Source organism: Polypterus senegalus, chromosome 2, assembly GCF_016835505.1.
Source record: "Polypterus senegalus isolate Bchr_013 chromosome 2, ASM1683550v1, whole genome shotgun sequence".
In the NCBI taxonomy this organism is placed as follows: domain Eukaryota; kingdom Metazoa; phylum Chordata; class Cladistia; order Polypteriformes; family Polypteridae; genus Polypterus; species Polypterus senegalus.
Window position 1 is genome coordinate 96607488 of NC_053155.1, and position 22193 is coordinate 96629680.

General features: G+C 36.7%; 1 protein-coding gene across 6 annotated transcripts in view; it reads left to right on the top strand.

Annotated features, from left to right (window-relative positions):
• LOC120523159 (glutamate receptor 4) overlaps positions 1-22193 on the top strand; it is a 488284-nt gene that overhangs the window by 432742 nt on the left and 33349 nt on the right. For all 6 annotated transcript variants that reach the window (XM_039744179.1, XM_039744180.1, XM_039744181.1 and 3 more), the window contains exon 12: positions 19097-19295. In XM_039744179.1, coding sequence (XP_039600113.1) covers positions 19097-19295 — 199 coding nt within the window. The remainder of the gene's footprint in view (positions 1-19096; positions 19296-22193) is intronic.

Genomic DNA, 22193 nt, shown 5'->3' on the forward strand with positions numbered 1-22193 from the left:
CTCTATTTATTGAAGTGTATTTATTTCCATTTATTTCAGTAATACGGAGTAAAATATATCAATACTAACCGTAACAACAGCATTAAAATACTGCTATATCCATGAAGTAGTTACCCAGCTATAATTTAAATTAATAAGTATTCATATTTATAAATATCAAAATACAATTAAGGTCATGAATTTGAATGTATGTCAGAGGTAGGGATCCCCCCAGAGTAACAACAAATGGATTTTAAAATCCTGGGGGGATTTCAGCATAGGGTTTATAAAGATTTGATATGTCATTTATTACCTGCCTACTTACAGATGTAACTTTTTTCCCCAGGGGGAAATTTGGCTTTTTACAGAAGCTCTTTAAATAAATAAACAAATAAATAAATAAACACACGTACACACACTTTGGTCTGAACACACACCGGAATGACTATAAAGCAATGAAATTAAAAAGAAAGAAAAGTTCTAGTAACAGTGAGGTATCAAGCAGACATTTTGCTGTTGGTATAAAGGAGCCCCAGTCGTGTTTCTTAACACACTTCTGATGAATAATTCTTTGGCTGAAAGTCCTCAGTGTCAGAGAGAGGATGTGCAGCATTTTTCATAATGGCAGTCATTTTTGTTTTAATTTTCTCCTTCGCTACTATCTCCGGGGTCCAGAGTGTGTCCTATAACTAAGCTTGCCTTTTTAACTCGCTTGTTGATTGGGTGGGCCTCTCTTAAAGTGATGTTATCAGCCCAGGACACCACAGCATAGAAAATCCTACTGGCCATCAAAGAGTTATACCTGTAGAAGATGTGAAGGATGTCACATCCCACATTAATGCCATACTGTCTCCTAAGAAAAAAAGCCTGCTCTTTGGTGCAGCAAAAGTCAATAATCAGTTCCTTGGCTTTGCTGATGTTAAAATGCAAACAATTGTCTTTGCACCAAGAAACAAACTTTTCCACCTGACTCCAATACTCTGCCTCATCCCCTTTATTATTACACCGCATAGTTGCAGAATCATCTGAAGATTTCTTTAAGTGTCGTGTCCTGGTGTTATATTTAAAGTCTGAGGTGTACAGAGTGAAGAGAAAAACACTTTTCCTTGTGGTTCTACAGTGTTGCTCACATCTGTATCAGAAACACAATCCTTGAATCTCACAAGCTGCGATCTGCCTGACAGATAGTCCATTATCCAAGACACCTTGGGCTCATCCTCCTGCATATCTCCTGAGCTTACCTTTTAACAGGGATGGCTGGATGGTATTGAAGGCAGTGGAGAAAACAAAAAACATAATCCTCTCAGTGCTGCCAGCTTTGTCCAGGTGAGAATAAACTTTGTGGAGCAGACAGATAATTGCATCCTCCACTCCAATCTTTGTCCCACAGGCAAACTGCAGTGGGTTCATGTGGTCTACCACAAGAGAACTCATATAGTCCAGGACTAGTCTCTCAAAGCTCTTCATGACATAAGATTTAAATGCCACCTAATATCATTAGGTAAAGAGACACCGTGTTATTTGGAAAAGAAACAACACAGGATGCTTTCCACAGTAGTGGCACTTTCTGGAGCTTATGGAACAGACTGAACAGGTAACAGAGGACACCACAAAGTTTGTCAGCACAGGCCTTAAGAACTTAAGGACCGACTCCATCTGGTACCGCAAGTTTCCCTGTGTGCAGTTTCCTCAGTTGTCTCTTTACTTGGTCTTCAGTTATGGATAGTCCACACTGATGGTCATAGGTGAACTTGGCACTTGCCATTCCAGTTGACATCATAGCAGTTGTTGATGTAGTAGGGATGGTGTGGGGAGAATAGACAATGAAGGAAGGTAGCAATGGGAGAGAACATCTGTTTAAAAAATGGTTCAGAGCGTTAATTTTGTCTACATCCCCATCTAGCACCTGAGCCCTGAATTGCTTGAGTCCAGTAATTATACCCAATCTATTTCAGACATCCTTCATGTTATTCAGTATTTTTTTTATTTGCATGTGAAATTCTAAGTGTATTCGCTGACATTTTCTGTCCATTAAATGAAAACTACTGGTTAAAATCCATGCCAAATACAGTGGTGTGAAAAACTATTTGCCCCCTTCCTGATTTCTTATTCTTTTGCATGTTTGTCACACAAAATGTTTCTGATCATCAAACACATTTAACCATTAGTCAAATATAATACAAGTAAACACAAAATGCAGTTTTTAAATGATGGTTTTATTATTTAGGAGAAAAAACCAAATCTACATGGCCCTGTGTGAAAAAGTAATTGCCCCCTTGTTAAAAAATAACCTAACTGTGGTGTATCACACCTGAGTTCAATTTCCGTAGCCACCCCCAGGCCTGATTACTGCCACACCAGTTTCAATCAAGAAATCACTTCAATAGGAGCTGCCTGACACAGAGAAGTAGACCAAAAGCACCTCAAAAGCTAGACATAATGCCAAGATCCAAAGAAATTCAGGAACAAATGAGAACAGAAGTAATTGAGATCTATCAGTCTGGTAAAGGTTATAAAGCCATTTCTAAAGCTTTGGGACTCCAGCGAACCACAGTGAGAGCCATTATCCACAAATGGCAAAAACATGGAACAGTGGTGAACCTTCCCAGGAGTGGCCGGCCGACCAAAATTACCCCAAGAGCGCAGAGACAACTCATCTGAGAGGTCACAAAAGACCCCAGGACAACGTCTAAAGAACTGCAGGCCTCACTTGCCTCAATTAAGGTCAGTGTTCACGACTCCACCATAAGAAAGAGACTTGCAAAAACGGCCTGCATAGCAGATGTCCAAGACGCAAACCACTGTTAAGCAAAAAGAACATTAGGGCTCGTCTCAATTTTGCTAAGAAACATCTCAATGATTGCCAAGACTTTTGGGAAAATACCTTGTGGACTGATGAAACAAAAGTTGAACTTTTTGGAAGGCAAATGTCCGTTACATCTGACGTAAAAGGAACACAGCATTTCAGAAAAAGAACATCATACCAACAGTAAAATATGGTGGTGGTATTGTGATGGTCTGGGGTTGTTTTGCTGCTTCAGGACCTGGAAGGCTTGCTGTGATAGATGGAACCATGAATTCTACTGTCTACCAAAAAATCCTGAAGGAGAATGTCCGGCCATCTGTTCGTCAACTCAAGCTGAAGCGATCTTGGGTGCTGCAACAGGACAATGACCCAAAACACGCCAGCAAATCCACCTCTGAATGGCTGAAGAAAAACAAAATGAAGACTTTGGAGTGGCCTAGTCAAAGTCCTGACCTGAATCCAATTGAGATGGTATGGCATGATCTTCAAAAGGCGGTTCATACTAGAAAACCCTCAAATAAAGCTGAATTACAACAATTCTGCAAAGAAGAGTGGGCCAAAATTCCTCCAGAGCGCTGTAAAAGACTCATTGCAAGTTATCGCAAACGCTTGATTGCAGTTATTGCTGCTAAGGGTGGCCCAACCAGTTATTAGGTTCAGGGGGCAATTACTTTTTCACACAGGGCCATGTAGGTTTGGATTTCTTTTCTCCCTAAATAATAAAAACCATCATTTAAAAACTGCATTTTGTGTTTACTTGTGTTATATTTGACTAATGGTTAAATGTGTTTGATGATCAGAAACATTTTGTGTGACAAACATGCAAAAGAATAAGAAATCAGGAAGGGGGCAAATAGTTTTTCACACCACTGTATATAATTTCAAACATTTTTACTGTATATATGTACTGTTTAATAAGTGAATTCCCAAGATAATTCTAGATAGCTCCATTTAAACCAACTCTTTAAAGCTGTTTTTGTAACAGTATGATTTAAAACTCTGGTTTGCCAGTGAACCAGTCAGTTAGGTTTGTAATATTTGCTATTGTAAAATGTATAATTAGCAGGTTTGAAAATATTACTATAGAGTAATATTCAATGGATGCGTCAAATGAATTCAAATTTAAATATCAAAAACTTGTGGTGTTTTAATTCTCCAAATCTGACCCTTTTTTCTTTTTTTTTTTTTTTCAACATTTCTCCCAATTTTAAAGCTTCCTGTGTAAAATCAAATTTGTCAGGTTTACATGACTCCTTTATTTCAGAACTCCTGTTAAACACCTTTTTCGATGTTTTCAAGGTGTCTTACGTGAGTGTTCCAACTTTTTTTTTATTTCTAATGCAGTGTATAAATCCAGTATTAGAAAATTACTTGGGCTGCTGTTGCTTGTACTCAATAAATTTATCACTGTGAGACAACATTACACTCTTCAATGTACCATTCAAATATATGACAAGTGCTTTCACTTATGGGTTATACTAATAAACGGTAGTTTGCATTCAAAAGCCAAACAAATTACAAAAATTCAGTGTTTGCAGATTTGTATTTAGCAAGTATGCTGTGTCGCTCATCCTGCTAACTGTGTTTTGATGACTATGCATCTGTGTTAAAACAGTATATGTCCTATTAATAGGGAGATGTGCCTTGTCGTTCAAAGCATTGAAACAAAATTGAAAATAAATTTAAATTTGGTATTAACAAATGAAGCAACTCATGTCATCGCCAGTGTGGACAAGTGAAATAGCCACTTCGCTGGAATCTTGCATCAACACTGCCTGTCCTCCCACATCCCATAGTCCCATATGAGTAACTGTGGCTATGCATGTGAGTTGCACCCAATTGCGACACTGAACTTGTTTATACCGGTTAGAAAATGAACAGATGCTTGGACTGATGAATAACTGTAGAAGTGTTCTGTACTATCAGATAATGAATGCAAATCCTGCTTTTATTTATCAGGGTTGTGGAGGAAACTATTTAAAAGTGATTAACCCCATTATCTATTCATCTCCTTATACAAATATGTGACAATACAAGTAAACGATTACACCTCATTTGATCAGTGTCATTATTTCAGTGTCAAAGCATGTTTCTGAATTTGTTTTTTTGTTTTGTTTTTTTTAAAACTTGTACGCTTAAAATCTTTTCTGTGAACACAAATATTTCCAGGCATGACAGCTACTATTTTTTTATGTTTTTTATTGTGTGATGCAGTGCTGTATCATCAACACTGTGAGCTATTTGTTTGCTTTCGGGAGTAATATGTATCCTGCAGTTACTCATGAGTGCAATACTGACTTTCTCAGTTCTACTGATATTTTAAAAGGCTGCTGCTGTTATGTTGGAATGGACTTGTCATTATCAACTTCCAGACAGAGCTCAGAAGCCATTAAGAAGCCTAACAGAATGTTAGGTTATATAGTATGGTGTGTAGAGTACAAGTCAAAGGAAGCTATGCTTACACTTTATAATGAACTAGTGATGCTGCACCTGGAATACTGTTTGCAGTTCTGGTTTCTGGGATACAAAAAAGAAAAAGCAGTGCAAGATAATGTCCAGAGAAAAGTGAATATGGTGATTTCAGGATTGTAGGGAATGAGTTTTGAGTAAAGATTAAAAGATGAACCTCTTCCATGTAAGCCAACAGAGACTGAGAGTTGACATGATTGAAGTGTTAAAAATTATTAAAGAAATTAATACAGTGAATCGTGACTGTTATTTTAAAATGAGTTCAAGAACATGGGTGCACAGGTAAAAAAAACTTGTTAAGGGAAAACTTCTAACAAACATTAGGATGTTTTTCTTCATATAGAGAACCATAGACATGTGTAATAAGTTACCAAGTAGTGTGGTAGACAGTAGGACTTTAGGGACCTTCAACATTAGACTTGATGTTATTCTGAAGTAATTAAGTGGATTGGTGAGCTTTGCTGATAGGAATGGCGTGTTTACCTCAAAATGTTTCTAATGTTCTGAAGTCAAATTTAATACAAAGTCTTCTTTGCAACTCTGTTAGATTCAATTTATGCCTTAATGGAAAGCACAAGATGAGACACTGACCAGCTGTCCATGGTCAGTAAAACTGCATTTAGCATACAGACTGCCATAGCACACACATCGAAAATCGTCACATTTTCTTATCGATATTTCACACTAGTGCCACCATTTCCTCACCTCCACAAGTTTGTTTGAGTCATTTCCCTCCTCTCTCCCCTCTCTTATGTGTGTCTTTCCTCATCAGTCATTTCAGTTTGATTGTTATCAGGTTTTAATAGGGATAGTGGTCTTGTGGGGACTATTTATTATAATTTTGTACTGTAAAAACAAAGGCTCTATGTGATGCATCAATGCTGTTGATTGTAGGCTACATCTCATATTATGCTAAATAAAGGGCAGTATATCACTTGCCACAGAATTTGCACTTTGTCAAACTAGGCTAACTTTGCTATGTAGTCATATGGCAACCCATCACAAAAATATCCGCTACCACATTTCAAATGTAGCATGTAGTTTAAAAAAAAACACACGATTTGTAATTCAAAATGGCAAATGTCAGAAAATGCAATGTCTTTTTTGCAATTACCAAATGATTCACTTTAGCAGCAAGAGTAAGCCTCAGTGTTACTGCAGATCAAGATGTGAAAAAAAAGCAAAAACATGACCAGAATACTGTCTGAGCATTGCAGCAACAAAAATGATGATTTTTCAGTTCTGTTTTTGTGTTCAAATATAATTCTGTGACACACTAACATTGCTGTCAGTAGACACTGTGGGGTCAAAACTAACACTGATATTTTTGGCATAATATCACAGCTGTCAAGAGCCTGGGGAAAAGCTATAGACTTTTTGAGAAAGTGCAGATCTGTTTTCAGAGTTCAAAGCCTTATAGCTGTTCTGCAACTAGAACTGGATATCAGAAACATCAGACAGCATCTTAGGGTCAAAGAAATCATAAACCATTGAAGTGAAACCTGCTGTCATTGTGCTGGACATTTTTATGACTCAGTACTGTTGAAAAAAGGCAAAAAAAAAAAAAAAATCCCCCAAAGCAAACAATGGGACCATCATGTCAAAAAAGATTTACATGTGTCCTAAACATTTGCTGGCTTAGTCTGGAAGTGTGGAAGTATTAGTAGTATAGAGCAATTCATGGCCTAGTTGTTAAACCTTAGGGTAGAAGAACAAACCATGGACCAGATTTATGCTGTAAAAACAGTAAATGCGTTTTGCAGAAAGCAAAAGTAAACAAACAGAAATTACAGGTGCAAATTATTTATAAATGCTTTAATGCTTTTGAAATTGTGGCACCTTGTTAGGTTTAATGGTGTACTATATATTGCCATAATTAATTACATTTTAACTGGGCCTTTCTACTTGCTTACCTTGCTTTTAAAAATACTGGGTGGTAACTTCCACAATAAAAAAAAAAATCTTACATTTTCCAAAATACAGCAGAAGCCATGTTTGTACCAGACATAAATTAGTCAACATCAAACCTGATTAAGTCAGTCAGTCAGTCATTTTCCAACCTGCTATGTCCTAACACAGGGTCAGGGGGGTCTGCTGGAGCCAATCCCCATCCAGCACAGGGCGCAAGGCACCTGATTAAGTACTGTATATAAAAATAAACACCACTAAGCAAAACACAAGCACAAGCAAAACTGTTAGTTATAGAGCATTTATTATTTTACAATGAATCATCAGTTCATTTATTTATTTTGTGAAATCTAATAATATTTGTCTAATGTGGTGCTGTTTTATCTCTTCTGCCATATGTATAAAGAAGTAGGTTTCTTCTATCAGTCTTAGCATCAGAGGTGGGTAGAGTAGCCAAAAATTGTACTCAAGTAAGAGTAGCGTTACTTCAAAATAATATCACTCAAGTAGAAGTAAAAAGGGTTAGTCATCCAAAAAATTACTCAAGTAAAAGTAAAAAAGTATTTGGTGAAAAGACTACTCAAGTACTGAGTAACTGTTTGATCATAATAAATGATTTATTTTTTAGAAATGTTGTAATAAGACAGACAAAAATATAAAATAATGTGCAAATTCTGCTATTTGCAAATAATAAAATAAAAAATGAGTAAAAATAAATAACATCTTTACAAAATAAAGATGCACAAATAACACAAAGTTCCAAATCTCAGTTTTTCACAACAAAGCTTTTGAAGCCAATACCTACAGTAGGTAACATGTATGTTTGAACAGTGCAAACTACTTACAGTGACAAGATATACTGTACAATGACAGTATAATACTGCTTATGCACTTTCCCTCCAAATAGCACAGCTGAAAGAAAATAACATTAGAACAAGGCAACTTGTGCATGTATAAGAAGTCTCACTTTACCTTGACTGTCTGTGTCTGTGCATGTTTGGTTAAAATGTGCTTGTTCTTCACTCAGTGAAGTGATGTAAGTTAATCTTCAGCAGGAGTTGGCTCTCATTTTTCATGTACAAGTGGAACCTTGGATTGCGAGTAACTTGGTTTGCGAGTGTTTTGCAAGACAAGCTAAAATTTCTAATAAATTTTGACTTGATAAATGAGCACGTAGTCCGTATACACTTTGTCTGCCGAGCGTCACGTGATCACAACTGAGCTGATGGTTCTTCTCTCTCTCGCTGCGGGACTGTGGGCAATCGTCAGTCGGCATGCCTCACTCATATAGTCAACATCCGTACAAGCGTATACTGTTTACTACAGCATTGTGACCACGTGTGTGTGCTGTGATGTGTGAGTCCCTGTCTTGCACCCCAAAACACGAAGCTGAGTCTCAGTACTTTAGCGACACCATCTTTATTCTCTTATACTCTCTCACACTCTCTTATACACAGACACAGCAGTCAGGCAGGGTCATGCCCAGATTAGTGGCCAAGTAATACTGTGCCCTGCACATTTATAATATTCCTTGTTCCTTGTATCACCCATCAACGGCAGGTGCTTATGGCATGACTGCGATCTTTTCGGATTTGCTTTTACAGCAAACTGCTACAGCGCTGGGTGCCCGCTGTTCCGCGTGTCATTCCGTTGGGTGAAATCCCACAAGAGTTTAGAAACTCACTCACACCAGCCATGATTCTTTTCAAAGGTAAAGTGCAGGTTAATTTGTTTTATGTATTTTTACTTTATATTTTGTATTAATCACTTTTATATGAATAGTTTTGGGTTGTGGAACAAATCATGTGAGTTTCCATTATTTCTTATGGGGAAATTCGCTTTGATATATGAGTGCTTTGGATTGCGAGCACATTTCCAGAACGAATTATGCTCGCAAACCAAGGTTCCACTTGGATTCTTTCTTTCCTAGTCCGCTGACTGTGAGGATTTTGTGCCGCTATGCCACCACAGTTTGTGTGTGGTCATGTGACTGCATGGCTATGTCTGATTTGTGAAACGGAGCCATGTGATTATTGTTGCTACGTCTGATTGGTGAAATGGAGTCTTGTGATTATTGTTGCTACATCTGATTGGTGAAATAGTCATTAGTAGATTGACTAATAGTCAATAGTAGATCCACTTGCAGCTGATTAGCGTATCTAATGGAAAAAAAGTAACGATTCGAGTGTTACCCACCACCCATTCGAGTGTTACTCGAGTAGCGTTTCTTCTTTACAAATGTACTCAAGTAAAAGTAAAAAGTATGGTGCAGTAAAACAACTCTTAGAAGGATAATTTTTTAAAAAAGCTACTCAAGTAAATGTAACGGAGTAAATGTAAGTCGTTACTACACACCTCTGCTTAGCATTCATATTTTATCTACATATTGTTAATTATAAAGTATGTTGTTATTATATAAAAGTACTGTTTAGGTGTCATAGTGGTGCAGCTTATACATTCTCACCTCGTTTGCATGTTTTTCTAGGATATTCTAGACTAATTTCCACATTCCAAAGACATGTTTATTAGATTAATTGGAAACATTTGGAAATTGTTTTGGAGTGATTAAGTGGTAGAGCATGTGTGAGCATGCACCATAATGTATTGGCACATTGTTTTTGGTTTCTAACTTGCACCTTATGCTTATGTAAAAGGCTATTTGCTAATGTCACTTGCAGTTGTTTTTGTGAATGTGTTTTTCCATGTTTTTTTTTTTTTCATTTTTTTGCATTTCTTTCATGAACACTACCATTTTACAGCTTTCAGCAAGTCTGATACTAACCATATGAAACATGAGTCATGTGACCAGTGTCATCATGCTGCCATGTTATAAAGACAGCTCAAATATCCCAATGTCAGAACTTTAAAATTAAAAAAGGAAAGCCTTTGCAAGAGACTTATTGTAAGCCAAATAAGTAACTTAGGAAAGGATCTACTTTTGACTTAGGAAATTTGGACTTTGACTTTGCTTTGTTGGTATTTTTTTGCACTTCGGCAGCCATTAATTCTACTGGTGTATCAGTTTTAGCTCTCATTTCTGATCATTCTCTATGAAGATCTCTTGTATTCTAACATCAATACTGATCTCTGCCACTCCACTAACAATCTCACCAATTGTAACAGCAATGGCTCCCCCATGTCTTTATTAAATGAACACTCCCTCCTGTATTCCGTTTACCATTACTGTATCCTAATAAACTGAATAGAAACATTGTGAGTGAGGAATCTTTAGTAGGTGTTATATAGTTGCTAAACTATTGTGTTTAAGTTCAGTCCCTTGATAAAGATAAACATTAAATATTCCTCAATGAATTGATTCATCCATCCTCCACATCCACTGATTCCATTTTAAAATTTTAAGGAGCTGCTTTCTGTACCAGTAGCATCGAGCACATGGAAGAAATTATTCTTGGTTCGAGTACTTATAGTTTCTGTATCAAACTGATAAAACTAACATAGTTGTGCAGTTTTTTATTGAAACTATTTTGATGTTTTACTTAATTTGATCTGTGTAGAAAGTATTTTTGCAGCATTTCATTAATACAGTCATCAGTAGTTTATACTTTCTGGTCTGCAAACCATTTGACTAAGGTAAGATTAAATGAATTCAAAGTTTAAATAGATTGAGGTCAGGGTACAAATACTTTGTGGTAATCAGGGCGTTGTGTTGACTGAACACTGAAAACTTACTATAGTACATGGGAATATAGAATATATTAGATATATTAGAAGCATGCACTGGTACAGTGTGTTGCCACACCCACCACACGACGAAATAGCTCAGGATCCCGGTTGGCAACCCCCCTGGCAGACACGCGGTCTAGTCCCACCCTCCTGAAACGACCCTCTATCTGCCGCAGACAGATGTTATGTGAGCATCCGCCTGGTCCAGCCACTTGGGTCCTCAATAGTGAGAATCCTGTGAGCCAGATCACCCTTGGGGAATTGTCGCCACATGGCCGTAGTGTCTTGGCTGACGCTCCCACACGATGCAGTTAAAGCGACTCATTCTGGACTCCTTGAGCAACCACTCATTCGACACAACGTCAAACCAGCAGTTCCCAAGGATTCTCTGAAGAGACACAGTACCAAAGGAGCCCAGTGTTTGTCTCAGGTCACTGGATCGCGTCCATGTCTCGCAACCATGTAGCAAAACATGAAACACCAGGATTCTAAAAACTTGAATCTTCATCCTTTTGCATAGATATCGGGATTGCTGCACACCCCTTTCCAGCGACCTCATGATCCCCCATGCTCTCCCAATCCATCTACTGACTTCATAGGAAGAGTCATCAGACACATGAATGTCACTGCCGAGGTAAGTTAACCTCTCAACAAGGTCGACACTCTCACCGTAGACAGACATGCTGCTGATGGCTGGGCCCAAGAGGTCATTAAAAGCCTGGATCTTAGTATTTATCCAGGACACTTGCAAGCCCAGACAATCAGACTCCTCGCTCAGTCTCTCGAAAGCCCAGATCAGAGCCTTCATTGACTCTGCAAAGATCACAGCATCATCAGCAGAGTCAAGATCAGTGAATCTTTCTTCACCAACAGATGCCCCACAGCCACTGGACCTACATATTATATGTAGATACAATAAATTATACAGAGATTGGCCGTCTGAAAACCAAAACAATCCCAGCATCACATAGAAAAGATGTACATTTAGACACTGTCTGTCAAAGACAATTGCAGCTCCTCTCTGAATGTTTCCCTTTGAACGCTTACTTCCATTAAAGTACAAACCAGTCTCCCATTGGCCCCTGCTGGGATCTGAGGTCCTCCCAGCTGTGCTTCCAATTTTTTGAACAACAATATACAGCAATACTCTTATGAGCCTAACAAGACCACTGATTTCACGTTTCCATTTTTACCAGATACAGGAAACACCTCCAAAATTGTTATGACCTGTGAAAAAGAAGCAGCTAGCTTGCATCGTTTCTGACCTGAGTACTGTTGGTGCCATGCTGTCAGCAATCTCTATTACACTCTTCGTTGTCACTGTGATAATGCCCCAGACAGACAAGCACTAAGACCTACATAGGGTTTCCCATTTGTTTGTTTCCTAAGAAAGTCCCCACCCTCTTTTTCGAACCTGTCCAACCTGCTGCTGTGCACTCATCTTGTCCTGTTTAGAATTCCAGACATCTTTTCATGCTGTTTGGCTTGCTCTCTCTCTTAGGGGTGGGGATTGATTTGTTCTTAACTCAAATTTTATTTATGTAAAACTTGATTGATTTGTATGTAATGCAATAAAATAAAAAAAAAAAAAGAATTCCAGACATCTGACTTAAGATCCTTACAGTAAAAAGATCCCTGCATTCTGGTACAATATTTTTTGTAAAATCAGTAATGGACACTTAATAATTTATACCATTGAAATAGATTTTTAACATTTTTTTCAGTCACCCTTCCCAGACATACAATTATTAAGTGGTCCCAGACTCCCTAGGAACCCCACCTTATATTTCAGGCTTTGAATAAGGTGACATAAATTAACACACTACACTTAGCAAACTTATGCAACAAACAAATAAGTAAAAGAAATGCAGTTTTCAGTGGCAGGAAATTTCACATCCATTATCATTTCAAACTGACTTCTTTAGGTAGACTAAACTAGGTACAAATGAACGAATCAGAAAGGGCCAAGCTCTTCAGAAAGATGACAAACGTGATCGTAATCATATAGGGCATAGAACGTTAATTGTCCTCAGAAACAGAAACATTCTGATTTAGGCATGTTTTGCTGTTTCAAGGCCTGGGCAGTCTCCTGACATTTCAGCCAACCATGGATTTTACAATATTCCTTAGAATACTTGACCAGAATTAAAAAGCCTACTAAATGGAACTTGCAACATGAGAACATTTTAAAGCACTAGAGCAAATCTGCAATAGAATGGCTTGAAATAAATGAAATTAAAGAAAGATAATGTAGGGGTTAAAGACAAAACTAAACCCTGTTTAACTTTTATGAGAGACCAGAAAAAGGTTATACTTGGGAAAAGGCCTAAAAGCATTTCATAATGGAAATATGAGGCTCCAAGTAGACACTTAGGCATCCTGACCAGAAGAGAGGAAGGAGCCAGACCCAAAAGAGATGGCCAGAAGGGATGGGCAGACAGCGCATCAGATATAAAAGATGCTGCAGGGGATATGTTATTCCCTCAGGACACGTGATGGCAACAGCCCTCTATATCGACGCCCATTTGGGAACTAACATGGAATGCTAGGAGATGTAGTCTAGCAAAACAGCCCTGCTGGGTACCATGGGTGCCTCAAGGGGCACTGTAGAGAGATGTATCCCCCAATGTATGGGACTTCTGTGTGACCCGGAAGTACTTCCATCAGGCAGTAGCCCTGGAACAGGAAGTACTCCCAGGTCCTCAATAAAAGAGACTGCACTTCCTTATCTAGGTGAGTCAGAGCTGTGAGAACGTAGAGCAACACTCGCCTGAAGGAGGGTAGTGCAGTGGTGAGAAAAGAAGAGAGATACTGTGGAGAGAAAGATTACTTGTGCTTTGTTTTTGAAACAACAAAGGTAGTGTGTTGAATAAGCACATCTTTATTTGAACCCAGTACTTTATGTGTGATCATGTTTGGGGGCATGGGGCTCGCTGACACACTGTTTCTGTCCCAAAGTTTACAAAATTGATTATCACAAGGGCTCTAAATGAAACAGAACAATGCAAGCCTAGCTAACATGAGAGTCTTCCAACAAATCTTAAACACAGTGAGAGAGTCAGTGATTGATATGGAGGTGGGCAGCTCTCTCCACCAAGCTAGGAGCTACACATATAGGTGCTGATCTATTGACTATTCTGTACAATTTAAACTTGAAGCGTGTTGCTAGTGGGAACCAGAGGAGCAACATGCAGCTGTCTTGGCTATTTGACTACAAGAAGTACCACTACATTTTGAATAATCTGCTTTGGCTTGGCAGTACATGCACATACTCCTGCCAGTAGATAAGTCACCACAAGACCAATGCCTGGTCCAGAAGTGCAGGTGTCATATAGCATGAATATGCATGAGTGGAAGACATTTGCAGTGTGGTCAATGAAAAATAGCTGGTATAACAAGGCACTATATAGATGCCTGACCCGACACAGATGGACACAGAGACACGTATAAATCTAATAAAGACTTTTATTTTCTTCACCCGTGGGCGCACATGTTCCCCGTGACCCACAGACAATACACAGTCCATAAAGCACTACAACACCAACAAAACCCTCTTCTCTCTTTTACCACCACTCCTCCTCAAGCTTAGTCCTCCTCTAGACCCTGGCTTCTCAAGTGGTGGTGGCTGGCCCTTTTTATAGCCCACCCGGAAGCGTTCCAGGTGCTTGACCACCTGGTCCTAATTGCACTTCCGGGTGGGGCTGAAGATTCGTCCATCCGGGCTGCTGACTCCATGCAGCGCTCCCTAGTGGCCATCCGAGCCCCCAACCAGGCTGTGGAGGACTCCATCTCCCATGGAGCCATGCGACTGGCTGGGGGATCACCGTCTGCCAGGGAGGCTGCCACCAAGCATCCTGGGGAGGTATTGAGCTGCCCATGGTTGCTCCCCCAGAACAGATGCAGCAGGGGCATCCCTACCGGGCATGGAACCCGGTTGTCCGCCACACTGGTCATTCACTATCATCCCAAGGTTGTGTACTGACTTGGTAGGTGTAAGTGATAATTCGCCAGGTTTATGGAGGTAGGATGCTGAATATACAAACCAGCTGGGATATTAAGGAGCTTAGTGTTTAACAGGTACAGCTAAGTGATTATTAATCACTTACTGATTTCTAACCAGAACTTAACAAATATTTTGTTTGGTCTGAACAAGACTTACATCTAAGGCCAGTATTACACTACACAACTTTGATTCATGTCACACTTAATAATTGCATTTACTGGATCCCATTGTTTTAAGAGTTTCATACTGCATTAGCAGGAATCACAGATAATAAATGACAGTTTCAAATGTCAAAAGTACCTCAAATTCCCCTCATTTTGTCTGGGTTCACACTGCAGCTAAAACCTATTTATTTCCAATTTTTGGCTCATATCCATTTTTTTGTTTTGACATTTCAAATGAACTTTGAAAGAAATTCAAATTCAATATCAGTGCGTTCAGATGTCTATCCTAAATGTGTTCTGTGTGTGCAAAATGACTAAAAAACAAATTTGTCAAACAGATTCAACCTAATAGACCACTATGCTACTTAACAACTAGTGGCTACCAATGTACAGTATTTAAAAGTGTTTTCAGTGCATAACATTTGTAAATCATAGCTGTATGCTTTAGCAAAATTATAATTTTTGGATTTGTACATATAAACTTCTGCACACAAGAGAAGAGCCAGAACACGTGGGAGTGACATATGAAGGATTTGATACAAAATGATGATTTGACAATCTCAGAATGTTGGGATGGGACATTCAATAATTTATGTTGTTATGTTCCCAAAAGACTGTCTCAGAAAATATGTGCTTGGGGTACAGCATTAAAATTCCCATTGCATTTTAGCTGTACTTTGTATACTATATTCTTATAATGACAAGTGGTTTAGACAAATAACACCAAATGTTAAAGGCTGCAGCTACTTTAGTGTCATACACACTAGCATGCTCATTAGTAATGACATGCCAAATCATGAAAACATTGTTTAGAATTGTCTTATTGTTCAAACTGAGATTAAATGTTGCCTACACTTAGACTAAACATTGTGCCATTGTTACCATTTCAAATACTGAAGAAATTGCTGCTTAAAAGAAAAATCATTCCACCTTAAAGCAATATCGGTAAAAGATACAGTAAAACAACATTTTTAACTAATTAGGATGAAAAGCAGAACACTTATATATTATTGTGTTCAAGGTATTTATTGCAACATATTAATATATAGTGATGAAATATCAAGAATAACTATACAACCTGCACATATGGACATTGATTGTACCTAGGTGGTAAAATCAGTCATGTCTGTGTTGGTTTTTGTTTTTTGGGTACTCTGGCTTTCCTCTCACTACTCAAAAAACCATCAGGCTAGGTTCATTGAAAACTGCAGACTGAGGCCAGTGTAATTTGGTACACAACTGAGTCCTGTAAGGAACTGGCGGCATTTTCAATGGCTGTTTCCAGTGTTGAGCCCATTACTGATTATTCATTGGTCCCCACAAAGCTAAACTGGATTATGCAGGTTTGAGAATGGATTTATGTATGCGTAAATAAGGATGAATTCACATTTTTAAGCAATATTGGTTTTATTAAGGGGATGATTGTGGTGCAATAGGTAGCGCTGACACCTCACAACACTTAACTCCTCATTATACCATTGTGTGCCATCCATAAAGAGATTTTCACATTGACTTCTTCTACTTATTTTTCAAAGGCTAAATTCATGATTTTAGACTAATTAGTAACTGTTGTAAATTACCATACAATACTTCACAGCTCAAAAACTGGTCCGATATGCCTGAATATGGGCATATGCATGAGGGTGTTGTAGCCTGAAGTTACCTTCCATCTAGAGCTGCTTCCTTCCTTGCAGCTACTGCTTCTTCAAAGGGCTTAAGCACTTTGAAGGTACAGCAAAAAGCAGGTATACGTTGTTGTTTGAGTAACTTTTAAGAAAATGAAAAATAGCTTGTAATAATGTTTTGTTTCATTCATCAAGCAATATTATACTGTATACTGTATAAAACATACTTGAAAAGCCTTCTCCCAATCCGACAGCTGTGCATTTTTTTAGTACTGAAGAAATATTTTAATAGCATACTGAGTGATCTTCATGATGATTTAACTATACCACAAACCTGAAAATTATTTTGTTGAGCTATTTGTTATAGCTCATTTTCCAAATTTATTTACCAACTGGAGATGTATTTATTAACTGAAGCTAAGAAAGCTTTTAGCAACTCGTTGTTTCACTCAGAAACTACAACTCTGTTATGCTGTGATTACAATTTTTAAACTAATTCTATTTTACAATTAGCAGATGGTGTTAAATATTTTAAAGTCAACAATAAAATTATATCTTTATTTAAGTCTCTGACTGGTTTCTTGCCTCCTAGTTATGACTGAAAAGCTTAGTTAAAGGTTAACTTTGGTATTTCTCAAGTCAAAGTTTTTTTTTTTTTACAATTATGGTATATATTTGTTTGCCAAGTGAAATTGCATTTAAAGTGGAACATATTTTACAATTTTTAAAAAATAACTAGCCCACTCTAGCTTTTTACAATGGAGCTTACTAAGGTCCCATTATAAAGAATGGAGGATCTTGCTGTGTAGGCTGTGTAAAATAACAACACAGAATGTAAAGAGCAAAACGTAGGCACCATTTAGGAAAAATGATTTGAGTTTGCATTGGTCTGTTGTTATAAGCCATGGTAGAACATAACAGCTGAAGAAACAGAATTGGCAAAGCAACAGTATGATTATAAGCAATATATAGCTTGGCATCGAGGGTTTGTTGAGGTTGCCATAGCTCCACCCACAATGTCAGCTCTAAGCAGACAAGCAAACAGGAAATGTATTCTTACCTCAAGAAAAATAGTTCCAAGAATCTATAATAAAATTATTATTTCTAGTTTCATTATCACAGGGAGGCCTCATAAGCACAGAAGGCAATTTTTCTTAAATCAAAACATTTGTTGCTTCTAAGTGGCCATATTTAGTAAGTTTTAAGGCTCTTTTATTCACCTATGGACCCAGGTACCATTCACTCCAATTGTTAGCTTCAGGGACAGTCAAGGTATTTTTAAAAGTTATAAACATGGTTCACTTAAGAACAGAATTTTGTGTGACAAGTTAATATGTACATTGATTGTGAACACATAACTTTGACTTAAAAAACACTAAATGTATCCTTTAATCTGGTAAACCCAGTTCTTTCGTATCTAGTTGCATGTTTCCTTTAAATAAACCCACGTACCATTAACCATGATTTTTAGCAGTATCAATCATTTCTCAGGCAATTGTATTTCCTCTCTAAGCCACTTGTTAAAATACAATAATTTTTCTAAGTTTACATCTGCACAATCGTGACAGTCTTCCATTTTCCACCTATAGATTATGATGCAGCGAGCAGGGTCTTGAGTGATTGTATGTGTTCCAGATCATAAGAAACACTTTCATCGATCACATTTTTAATAATCCCATACAAAAATGAAATATGCATCTATGTTTAAAAATATTTTCAATAATTGTTATTAGTATTTTTTTCCTGAGTTTTTATTTGTTTTCTTTATGTGTCTTTAAAATGTATTTGACTGTGGGAATGATACTTTCAGCAGCTAATTATCAAAAACATTTTAAATTAATTGTATGACATGATTTAAAATTATTTTATTCATTTATATATTTATAGTCAGACATGTTTTTCACAATCTTATTAATATATGTAATCTAATAATATTTTACATCAAAATGTATTTAAAATCTGCTTTGTTCTCTGTGTTATCAAAATATAAAAAATAAATCTTAAATATATTTAGCATTATTTGAAATAATGATAGTTATAATGATATTTCAAACATAATTAGGCCAAATTTGTTTGATGTTAGGCTGAATGTCAATGGTGCATATATCTTAACTGCTATAACTTAATATATTTCATTTCTTTATGGGATTTTTCAAAACTGTTGTAATTTTTTCAAGTTAATTTCATGCAGTTCTTAGTATAGTAGGTCATAGACTTAACTTACTTAAGTTAATTTATGATTCCCTTCCTCACAAATATAGACATTTCTAGAAAATGCATTTTTATTATAAGAATACAGTTTGAATAAAAATATGTGATTACGCACAAACATTCAGATGACAAATCATTCCATACTCAATTGTCTCTTATTTCACCATCTTTTATGTAACATTGAGTTTTTTTTTTATTTTACATAAGCTTTTTGCATGTTTTTTTTCTTTCATCCTCTCACTTCCAGGTCTCTCTCAGGTCGCATTGTCGGAGGTGTTTGGTGGTTCTTCACATTGATTATCATTTCATCTTACACGGCTAACCTCGCTGCCTTCCTAACAGTGGAAAGGATGGTGTCACCTATAGAAAGTGCTGAAGATCTGGCCAAACAAACAGAGATTGCATATGGGACCCTGGACTCAGGATCAACAAAAGAATTTTTTAGAGTAAGTCCTTCTAATCCAGTGCTATGTATATTTGTCATACAAGGGCAGTGTTTCCTCCACAGCTTTGAAAAATTATTATGATTACATTTTCACCTTTAGTGCCAGAATTTTTTACATCATTTACTTAGTATTGTAAAGACATTAATGATACATTTTATATTGTTGAATAGTTATTTATGATATATATATATATATATATATATATATATATATATATATATATATATATATATATATATATTTCATACCAAAAAGCCACAAATTTAGCAGCATACAAATGAGTAAAATAAAATAAATATACCTGTTTCTCAGTAAGATTGGGCACAATACAGACTTTAATTAAAAATAAATAGAAGTAAGTCATATATCAGTCTTAGTCAAAAGAGAGGAAAAAATAGATGTAAAAAATATTAAATCAGCACACATGGACAAGTGTTTTAGAAAATGGATGGATTAGTGAATGGATCAGTGAGGTTTATGTGTCTTTAGCATTGTACTTTTTGTACAGTTTATATTTTGTTCCCTTTCCTTTCAATTAGTGAAAAATAATTATTTTTTAAATGTTATAATTTTTAAAAGAATAAGAAATATCTATGTATTTAAAAATCAAGAAGCTGAAACAATCATTCATTGTTTTTTGTTTTAATTATGTTTAAATAGCTTGCAAGTAAATTGTCAATCTTTATTTTTTTCTTTGAACATCAACAATTATCACAAGGGGCTATGTAAATCAAGAAGATTGTAATACTATACAATCTATTTAATTATATAGGACTTTGTAATAGTAATTAGAAATGAAAACTATGAATTAATTGAAAATGTTGAAAGGCAAGCATTAGCTTCCAAATGTTCTGACATTGTCCCATACTACCAATCAATACTGTACCTAAATTGTGATAAAATACTAAACGGCATTGTAGTCAGTTTGGGCACTGTAGAAGAATAAATAAACTAAGGAATGGTAGCTGTACACGCAAGGAGATCATATTGGACAATAGGACATAATGAAGTAAATGAAGGGATTTGGTTGGTTTGTGATATGATTACTGCACATTACATTATTGTCATGATAAATTGTCAGTGGAAAGGACACAAGTAATTCCAGTGGAGATTTTTCCAATAGTGAAAAGAGAAATGCTAGCTAGCTACTGTGCCACTGCTTTATCCATGTATTGAATAATGAGCAAATTAAATAATAAGTCATGTAAATTGTATTTCTCATTCATATAAAAACTGTCTTTGGTAAAATCATGGATTCCTCCAGATTATATTTACTGTTTTTCAAATTGTTATCAGTGTTGCACCATTTCACAAAAAGGTAAATTAACATATCAGAGATTCGCAATAGCAGTCTTAGATTTTAATGTAAGAATGTAAGAATGTGATGCAGCAACTTCTGAAGAGTTCAAACATTCTGTAGGATGGTAATCCGTCACTTTGCCACCAATGACAGCATTGCCTGATATTCTATTGAAATTTTCTTAGACAAGTTTAGATTGGCATTAAGATATGTTGATTATTGCCCCTTTATGTACAGCAATCAAAATTAATGTTTAAGTTAGTTTCAGAAACTATGATTCAGTACTGAGTGGAGCAGTGTCAAATTCATTAGCTGTGCTCCTTCATATATACAACATTCTATGGTCAAATCCTGCACCCAATTATTGTTTGTGTGGAGTTTTCACAATCTCCTCATATTGATGTAGGTTTTTCTTTAGATACTCTATTTTTTTATCACAAACCCTCAAAGGCTTGTGTGAGAAGCTGATTATGAGTAGAAATTGGACACTTTTGAGTGTATTTGTGTGCATCAGTGGACAATTTGATGGACCATTGTCCCATATAAAGCAGATTCATATTTAGCACCCACTACTGCCAGGGAAGGCCTTAACCCATTGTGACCCTGAATTGGGTTATGCTACTCTGACAATGTTATGTTAGTATTAATAGGATATACAAATATTTTTCTACTTGGTATTATGTTGTTGGCTAACTGTATAAAAACATTCTAATAGAAAGACTGACACTGCTAAGTGATATTGGTACATAAATGAAACTGAATAGCGTGTTGAATTAATACAGAATTGGTTTCAGCACTAAACCCTGAGGGAGGAGAATCATCCTTATACTGCAGTGCATTTTGAAAATAAATCAAAAACCAGGAACTTAACTAACAAAGAACAGTGCCTGACAGTTCAACATAATTTTCAAACTGCTGTAATAAAATATTGTAGTCAATCGTATCAAACTCAGATTTTTCTTAAGATCTTTTGTACATTGATGTGTCCCAGCTTTTTGATATGCTACTTACCAGATAAACTGTGAGGGAATGTGTGTGGGTTTGTGTGAGTGTGTGTGTGTATGTATACCCTGCAAAATATATATATATATATATATATATATATACAAATAAAAATATATATATATATCTATACTAATAAAAGGCAAAGCCCTCACTCACTCACTCACTCACTCACTCACTCACTCATCAATAATTCTCCAACTTCCCGTGTGGGTGGAAGGCTGAAATTTGGCAGGTTCATTCCTTACAGCTTCCTTACAAAAGTTGGGCAGGTTTTATATCGAAATTCTACGCGTAATGGTCATAACTGGAAGCAGTTTTTCTCCATTTACTGTAATGGAGATGAGCTTCAACGCCGTGGGGCGGAGTTTCGTGTGACATCATCACGCCTCCCACGTAATCACGCAGTACATAGAAAACCAGGAAGACCTCAAAAAAGCGCTGAAGAAAACATGCATTATATAATTGAGAAGGCAGCGAAACAATAAGAAGCGGCGAGTGACATATACAACCATATTCATGAGTTCTGCTACTGAAACAAAGCACGATGTAAACCTACACTTTAAATTAAGTTCATAGACAGGCTGCGCTGGCGT